General features: G+C 39.0%; 1 protein-coding gene across 11 annotated transcripts in view; it reads right to left on the bottom strand.

Moving 5' to 3' along the window:
• Positions 1–2,386: 2,386 nt before the first annotated feature.
• LOC112452031 (endophilin-A) overlaps positions 2,387–8,807 on the bottom strand; it is a 35,106-nt gene continuing 28,685 nt past the window's right edge. For all 11 annotated transcript variants that reach the window (XM_025012023.1, XM_025012027.1, XM_025012026.1 and 8 more), the window contains one exon: positions 2,387–8,547. In XM_025012023.1, the coding sequence (XP_024867791.1) occupies positions 8,428–8,547 (120 nt within the window). In that variant the 3' untranslated portion in view covers positions 2,387–8,427. The remainder of the gene's footprint in view (positions 8,548–8,807) is intronic.

Genomic DNA, 8,807 nt, shown 5'->3' with positions numbered 1-8,807 from the left:
AAAAATTACATTTAAAGCTTCAATGCAGATTCTATATAATATCAGTACTGAATAGTGGATCATGGCAACGTAGAGTGTCAATAATGAACGTCCGGAAAGACATCGTCTGCGTCTAATGTTCCGGCAAATTGGCTTCGCGAATGTAGCCTCGCGAGTCGTCTCCCAGGAGGAATCTGCAAGTACGAGCGGAAGATTCTTCTCGTTGCGCCGATTTTTTTCTCCGTAAGTACGTCACGTCTCGACGATACCGGGGGATATATCCGTCCGCGCGCGCCTCGTGCGCCGAAATCGGCTCCGTTTCGCGAAGCCAGCCAACCCCATAACTGGGAGAATTTGTAAGGAAGCGAGAGACACACGAAGATCCTCTCTTCACAATCGCGCACGTAAACGCTCTCGTGGCTGCGTAAAATTGTCCGGAAAGAAGGGAGATATACAGCCGAGGAAAAAAAAAAGATTGTGGTGAGTCAAACTAGTTGGCGTTCAGAGGTTGAAGTAAAAGATACATCGAGAGAGACAGTCGCTATGATAAAACGTTAAAAAACTACGTAACGTCTCTCGTAATTTTGTTGTACAGCTTATAAATTACTTTCCAATTTGTTTAAACGTACTTTGCCGTAAATTACACTGAAAAATGGAAATCTTGCGCTGCGTTTTTGTCGGAAGGAAAGATATCCCCGGGGAAGAAGAACGTAAATTAGGATTCGAGAGAAAGAAATCGACGAGAGGTATCGCGAATCGATTCGTTTCGCGCCACTTACGTGATGCGCCTCCGGTCTCTCGCGCAAAAGGTCGCGTATAACGAGCCGCGATTTAAATACGCGCCTTCAATCGTCCACAATGGGGACGTCGGGGCGGCGGGTATTTAAAGAAATATTTTAATTGCAGGACGTAAGCCGCTTACGTGTCCCCCTCCTCTCGTGTACGTTAATAAAAACAGCCCCACCCGCCTATTTCAAGAAAGCGGCTCGCGTTGCGTGACCCCGTGGAAAGTAATTCGACCTCCTCTCGTTTCGCTCGGCCAAAAATTATTCGCCCGGCGCACCACCCTCGCTTAGGAAGAGAAAAGCGGCTCGATTAGAAATCGTAATTCCGGATTAAACGGCTCCTTTCGTAACTAAAAGATATAACATGTAGTTCTCGCTTGGCGAGACTTTATAAACCTCTCTCTCTACCAAATATTAAATCAGATACCGCAAGATTTTCGGTTTACAGAGAATTGTGAGTTTCTCTATTCAAGTTTTTTTATTGCGAGAAAAAAAATTATATTAATCGTCGCTTTAACGTCCCTCTTTTTCAGCTGAAAGTCCATCACATTTTCCAGCACGATCGTTTTTATAATACAGCCATGCGCACGTGATGCACGTCTGTATAAAATCGCGCTGGCCGTCCCGAGGGAAGTCGATTTAAGCTCTCTGTGGTAAGCGTCCGGCCACGGCTGTGAAGGAGGAACGTATAAAAGAAGCGGGCGCCTCTGTAATTGGGCATCAAAAGGCGATATTTCGCGCGTTCGCCGACGACCACCTTCCCGATGGGAGAAGAGGAAGATCCAGCCGCGGCGACCCGGGCTCGCTCTCGTGGATCCCCGCGATACCACGTGGCCGCCGAACCGCGAGGGGATGGCCTTTTACGATAGGGTCGGTTCTACCCCCCCCGAACAGAATGATGATAGTATGCCTTGTTACCGCGGCCGCGCCGAGAAGAGAAGTCGCGCTCCCCCGGGTAATATCGCATACAATTATGTCCACAGAAGGGAAGACACACATGCATTATGGATGCGGTATGCCCGTACCCCCGCTGTACGTTACCTTCCTTCCCCCCCCCCCCCCCCCCCCCCCGGTAAATCATGTCACAGGGTTGGTTAACTCTGCAAATGATCTGAAGCGTTGCGCGCCTCGTCGGCCACCCAATCTTTTTTTTCTCTCTTATTCCAATTTCTTTTTTGCTCTCGCGATTACATTTCTGTATAACAACTGAAATACATTTTTTAAAAAAAAGAAAGAAATTTGTTAAGATGTATAATGGGCGTAAGATTAATTAGATAACCGAGTACGATTAAAAAATATGCAGTTCTACGTCACGATAATAATAAAATATTGTATTGTGAATATAATTAGGGAATAAAGCGACACGATAATTAAATCTCTCAAATTTCGGTATCAAATTTTAGAATCACATCAACTAAAATTATAGATAATCATTATTAAAATCTTTGCATTACTTGAAGCAGACATTTCAAATAATCGAATCAATAATAATCAGTACAAAAGAAACAAAAAGAATAGAAGAATAATTTAACGGTGTATCAACACACAATTAACGTTTAATTGTATATAAAGATAAGTACGGAAACAGAAAATATTCGAAGTGCGGAATAAAATCGACGTCGTGACATAGAGCACACTTTATTTCTCAATTAGTATTATAATAATCATTTAGCATTGACCGAAATCGAATATATATATATCGTATATTTTTCTTCAATCGAGTTCAATATAATCGTAGTAGATTAATTTATTACCAATACAAGTGTAATTAATCGTAATGTATTGTCTGAAAGTATCACTGTGTTGCATCCACTGGTCGCCCCCTTCGCACTTCGTCAAAACGGGGATCAACGGGAAACGGCTCGGGGCGGGGGGTGCGTCCGGGGAGGGCAGGATATTGTCGAGAGGGCACCGATTTTTCTTTTTCTAATAACGCATCTCGTGTCTCCCGCAGATCCCGGATTTTCTGGCGCTTACAAAATATAAGTGGGCCCGGGACACTTCGAGAAACGCGAGATTCGTGCCGATCCCACACGCATACGTGTGCAGGAAGTCGGAGAGACATTTACGTACAGAGGAGAATGCGAGGAAGGAAAAATAGAAAAGAGAGAGAGAGAGAGAGAGAGAGAGAGAGAGAGAGAGAGAGAGAGAGCAAGAAGAAGGTAGGGAAAGTGGGAAAACACCAGAAGCTCCTATCTCCGTGACCAAGGATGCTCAGTGATTTTTTTTTTGCGGGGATCGATAGATCCGGCGCGTCCGCTCGATCCCCAAATAGATTAGATTACAATTAGAACGCGGAGAGCTCGTCATGCTCGCCCGAGAAGCACGCGTTTATATTAAAATCTTTAAAATATTTCAATATATAATTGTCCACATTTGTTTTCACCTCTCTTTTAAATACATATTCGAATACAACAAATAAAATGCAGTGACTCGTATAGATTCAGACGAAGTTAAGTAAAGCATTATCCATATTATTTCCAAGATAGTGAGTGAATTTTAACAGAATTATTATATTAATGCAACAATTTTTTCAGTACACTTTATAAAATATAAATAAATATCTACGAAATATTTAAAAACAATATACAATAAAAATTGACTATACACAAAAGTCCGAGCAGTTTAATAAGCGATTTAAATCTCCTTTCGAAATTATCTTAGATCGCGGAGAGCTATACAAATATAATATAAAAATTATATTAAGTGAAATAAAAACGCGTGTTTCTCGTGCGAAGACGCGCGAACTCGTCGCTGAACAATATTCAACATTTAACAATAGCCAACATTTATAGAATAAGATACCGATTTTAGTATTTATCGTTAAGTTCATTCTCTCTCGCGATCGCGCCAATCTCGCCGCCTCTTTTTTCGTGTTTCTCCTTCTTCCTCTTCATCCGCCATGCCAGATTGCGCGAACCGGTCCACGAACAATCGAACGCAAAGCACGGACCGACGCGATATATATAAATTAACATAGTATATCACGCAGTAATATAAATTTCTTCCCGCACAAGTAGTAATAGCATATATATTGTATATTTCTCTCTCTTCTTCCCCCAGTACAGTGTTTCTCAAATTTATTTCTTCCCATTGCCGATCAGCGAGAATTATCGATCAGGAGCGGTTTTGTAAGAGTAATTGAGAATATTTAAGCTCGGGTCCTGCAACTAATCAAGCGATCCCCATAAGTCCATTCCTGAAATGTTCGTGACTGCACATAGTATCACAAAGATACCGCCACTTCCTTCTGTTTTAAATGTGCAATTGTCTAATTAGGATGCTGTTTTAAAAGATTGACTTTAAATTAAGATTTTAAGCTATACATCTCTAATTATTTTATTTAAAATATACCTCATTTACTAAAATTTATTAAAATTGTATTAAATATTAATTCGTGAAAATAATTAGGTTTTGCTAGGTTTTCGAAAACTACTAACATGTTGTCTAGTATCCATATATCTCAATACTGGAAATATCTTATTAATTGCGTAAAATGCCGTAGAATAAAAAAATTAAATTTTTGTCTAATTTCCATTGTTCACTGGGGACCTTGAAATTATTAGCTCCGGACCCTGAACAATCATCATCCGCCCTTAATTCTCTACGCGAGATAATCAGCGTTTTATTGCTATCGTTCTAATTGACAAAGCTTCACCAGTCTCTCATTATATAAACAAAAATCATGATCCCACTGTGATCGAGCTGTGAGGGGTCGAAGTTGTTTCTACTAATCTCCGGTTATTCGCATCAGAAATTTAATGACCAATTTTTTACCTTCTCTAATTTAGATTTCTGTTATTATATATAATGCAAGGTTGATTAAAAATTAAACACGTTAATATTATTTATTTGCAAGATAAATTAAATCTTATTAATTTCAACTATCGTTATCTATTTTGTGTTATTGTATTATTAATATTGCAGCTCGGTAATTAATTTCTGCCCATCGACGAATGCTGGGCGATAATTTCGAACCGTATCGTGCATGTTTATTCATATCCAATTCATATTCTATTTCGCGCAAATTTAAGGAGCTTCCAGAAAGTAATTCCATCATACGGTGACGCACAAACTACACCATGCGAATAACCGAGAGTAAAAATCGTCATTTCCGATGTTCACGTCCGTTCGATGCGGATTTATCGCTTCGCATCGGACAAGATCGTTGGAACGAAAGTGATTCGTAGGTTTCGACATAGTTCGAATCGCCTTTACACAAGAGAAAAATTAATACAAACTTCTAGCAGATTACACCCTTCATGCCCATTAATTAACAGATGTGGTTATCAGTCATATTCGATACAATCGCCCTTTACTTTTTCGCCCCTCCCTCTGTGCCCCCGTAAATCTTCGCGATGTTTTGAGAAACACTGATCCAGCGATGGCCCCCACCGGCTAAACACCGATGATGTTAAACTCTTAATATTGCACAACATCGATAACACCTCGAGTTCCGAAAGGGATTTCGTTTTATCTCACAGCGATAATAGTGTAGAGGTGAAACTTGCATGCGGACCTCTTTTTTTCCACGTTCCACGACTTGTCCTCCGTTTATTAGTTGACGTCCGTCTCAAGTAAGGACTTAACTGGCGACGGTGATAGCAGCAAGTGATAACATCGGTAGTACGTTAATCGATATAGCGATCATAAACTTTAATTATGTTAAACGTGAACGAACGTGCCCTTCGTTATCGGCGTATCGCTCTGCGGGACAAAGAACATTCTCCGATTTGACTGCATCTCTACTACAACTACGTCACTTTAATACTCGCATTATAGGTGTTCTAATTCCAACGGAATGTAAGAGATTATCACTAATTTAAGCCATCCGACTTTCTTCATATCGCGCTACACTACGTACGCGAAAATTCTATCATTTTCTTAAAAATTCTTTAGCTCTACAATCTATTTGGAGAATCTTACGTTACCGTTCGAAAAGTAATTTAATGAACGGCACAAATTATTTGAAAAAGCTGAAACGCTACGAAATCAGATTATCCTACGTCCCCTGCGTATCTGTGTCTTATATCCTATTAACGGCACACTCAATTCGGAAAATGTCCCGAGTCTGAAATCCTTCGATTTAATAGAATCTCGTTCTGAATTCAATGTATATGTATAATCAAGAACGTTTTGCCAGTGCGGCGATTACAATGATATAATAATGACAATAAAATATATGAACAATGATAATGAACAGATAACGCGGTCGGATTTCGCCGTCGCCTCTATCGACAATATGTATACGTGTAAGTAATATACTCTAGTGTCATTACATTATGCTTAGCTGATATCTCGCTCGAAGATTTACCTAAAATCCACGTGGCAACAAATAACCAAGTTCCTTAATTACTTTCATTGTTCTGGCGGTTGAACTCTCATACAAAGTCAGAAAAAGGGGGGGAAAGGAAATCTGACGTCAGGACGCTGCGAAAGTATAATTGTTGCCGGGCGCTCATGTAAAACATACTTGATGTATAAACGTTCTGGGTTAAACGGGAAGTTTCTTACTCCTCATTCTTGTTTTACTCTTGCGCTGTGTTCGAAAGTTAATAATTAATTAAAACTATTGCGTCTGGCCATTTTTCAAACATACGAAAAACGATATTTACATTCTAAATAATTAATTAAAATGTTTTTTAAGGCGATGCAAATTATGTAAAAAATATCGTAAAGAATGTCGAAAAAGTTTCGGGCGTGTTGAAAATTTAATAAAAAAACGAAATTTAAAAGATTGTAAATATTAATATAAAAAATTAAAAAATGTATTATTTTTCACAATTTCACATAGTTTTAAAAGAGTATTAATATTTCTGCTACAGAAAAAATCTTTCATTATCTTTGTTCCGAAACTGTCACAGCTAAATATTTCAATAATCATCGAGTATTTTTCTGCAATTAAAAATAAATGTGAAATAGTAGTATAGTCACGCGAATACAAAAGACAGTTGATTGAACGTTTCCAATAAATTGATTTTCCATTTTCTCCAAGTTTTGTTTTATCATCAACATCGACCCGGAAGTTTTCTGACAACCGAATTGGATCGTCACTGTCAAAAACAATCAATGCCAGCAACTGTAACATCTATAACAATCACAGATAATGATTTCGTGGAAGAGATTTGCCGCCATTTCGAGGTTCGCTTAAAGTAAATCCTAAACTTCTAGCTAGTATCACCTAGCAATTAATAAAAAAAGGAAAAACTGTGAAAACGAAGAACGAACGGTAAGCAGCCGAAAGAACGGTCGTTTCGACTGAGGAATGGAAATACGAATTGCGGTAACATTATTATTATATATACGAGTACATTACACGAATAACGAGTTTGCTGCGTCGCGCGGACCGACGCAAAACATGTGCCTCGGTTGAATGATCGAACTCTCGCGAGGAAAGCCACTTAAATTAATTAAGATGATAAATGAGAGTTATGAAGAAACTTATACGCGACTTAGTGGCCAAGAATTCTTTGCGAATGGAGGGCGAGTAAGTAGAGCGGAATAAGACTGCTCCAGCCGCATTAAAATTCACTCTCACGTAACAATTATGTATGTAACAATTAAAAATGCAACAGTTAAAGAAGAATCTCAAGATCACTTAATAGTGTCTTTTATACTGGAAGCTTAATGACTTCTTTTCTAGATTATTATGACATTACTTTATTGAATTATCTAGTACTGATTAGCAATTCGAATTATTCTCTCTTTGATATTAATAATTATATTATTAATATTAATATTAATAATATAAGTATTAAGCGAAGATATAATCAGAATTGACGCCAATTTCGACACAATGAAGTAATGCTAAAGCTAGAAGCCTCCACTTATCTTAACGAGGAATTTAATAACGGCTGGAGTAATCTCACCCTGTCCGAAATCCACAAGCGATACATAATATCCGGACGAAAGTGTAGTTTGCAACAGAACAAACAGAGCGCCGAGTTATCGGCTCGTTACCGAAACGATACAATACTTTCGGCGGTGAAACTAATTAAATGCCAAAAAGGGAACTATCGGAAAATTCGCGCGCTCCGCCATAAATCGTTTCACGCTAGGCTCGATTTTCTTCTTTTGTGCACTCGAACTGTATTTGAAAATATCTCGAAAGCATCTCAACGAGACGGAAGATAATGTAGAAAAGTAGATGAGGAGAGAGCCGCCCTTGACAGTGAACTGCTATCGTAGGTACTTTGATGTGTCTGAGTGTTTGTATATGCGTATGTGTATATATATAATATATATATATGTATGTATTAATACAGGTTTCTGCGTGTCTGTATACGTATAATACGTCTATATGTATCTATGCATTCGTGTGCATGTGTATTTCTGCGCGCGCGGTCCTTACGTCAATAAAATACACTATAACATTATATATATATACATTAATATGCGTAACAGGTCTATTCTCGGGGGGAGGGTGGTCTATGGGGAAGGAGGTCTCCGTATAGCTGGCGGGGAGAAAGGTCTAGAGAAACTCGGGATTGTGTCTTGGACGTAAGCTTGAAATCGCAACGTAAGTGACAATAGATAGGTAAGATATGTCGTCGAAAAATCGTCTAGGTTTTTTAGGCTAGCTGGAGAGCAGAATAATCCTGTAATGGTAGACGCTAGTGAACGAATACGCAGGGTCTTTGGCTTCAAAATGCGCGGCGTCCTCTTAGGGTAATGGCACTACGACCTGCACGTAGGTCACGGGGAAGTAACCGGTGCGGCCGTCCAGGCTGCCCTCGAACCAATTGTCGTCGATCTTCTGGGTCAAGGTGATCGTGTCGTTCTCCTGCAAAGCAGATGATGTTAAGATACAAACCTCGTCAATCGTTCGCTTCTAAAGAGATCAAGAATCCGAGTAATAAAGGTTCCGGTTGATCGAAGGGATTGGAACAAAAACGAATCAAATTCGTAATAAACAAGATTTAAGTATTATAAAATCGTGAAATAGATTTTTTTAAATTGTTTGAAAAGATAGAATATCTTTATGCAATTGTCTGAAGAATATTAAACATTTTTTAAATGTTTTTTAGACTTTTTTGAACAACG

This window comes from Temnothorax curvispinosus, unplaced genomic scaffold (genome assembly GCF_003070985.1).
Source record: "Temnothorax curvispinosus isolate PA1 unplaced genomic scaffold, ASM307098v1 QBEX01002880.1, whole genome shotgun sequence".
NCBI lineage: Eukaryota > Metazoa > Arthropoda > Insecta > Hymenoptera > Formicidae > Temnothorax > Temnothorax curvispinosus.
The sequence above is the reverse complement of the archived record's forward strand: the minus strand, read 5'-3'. Positions and strand labels throughout refer to the sequence as shown.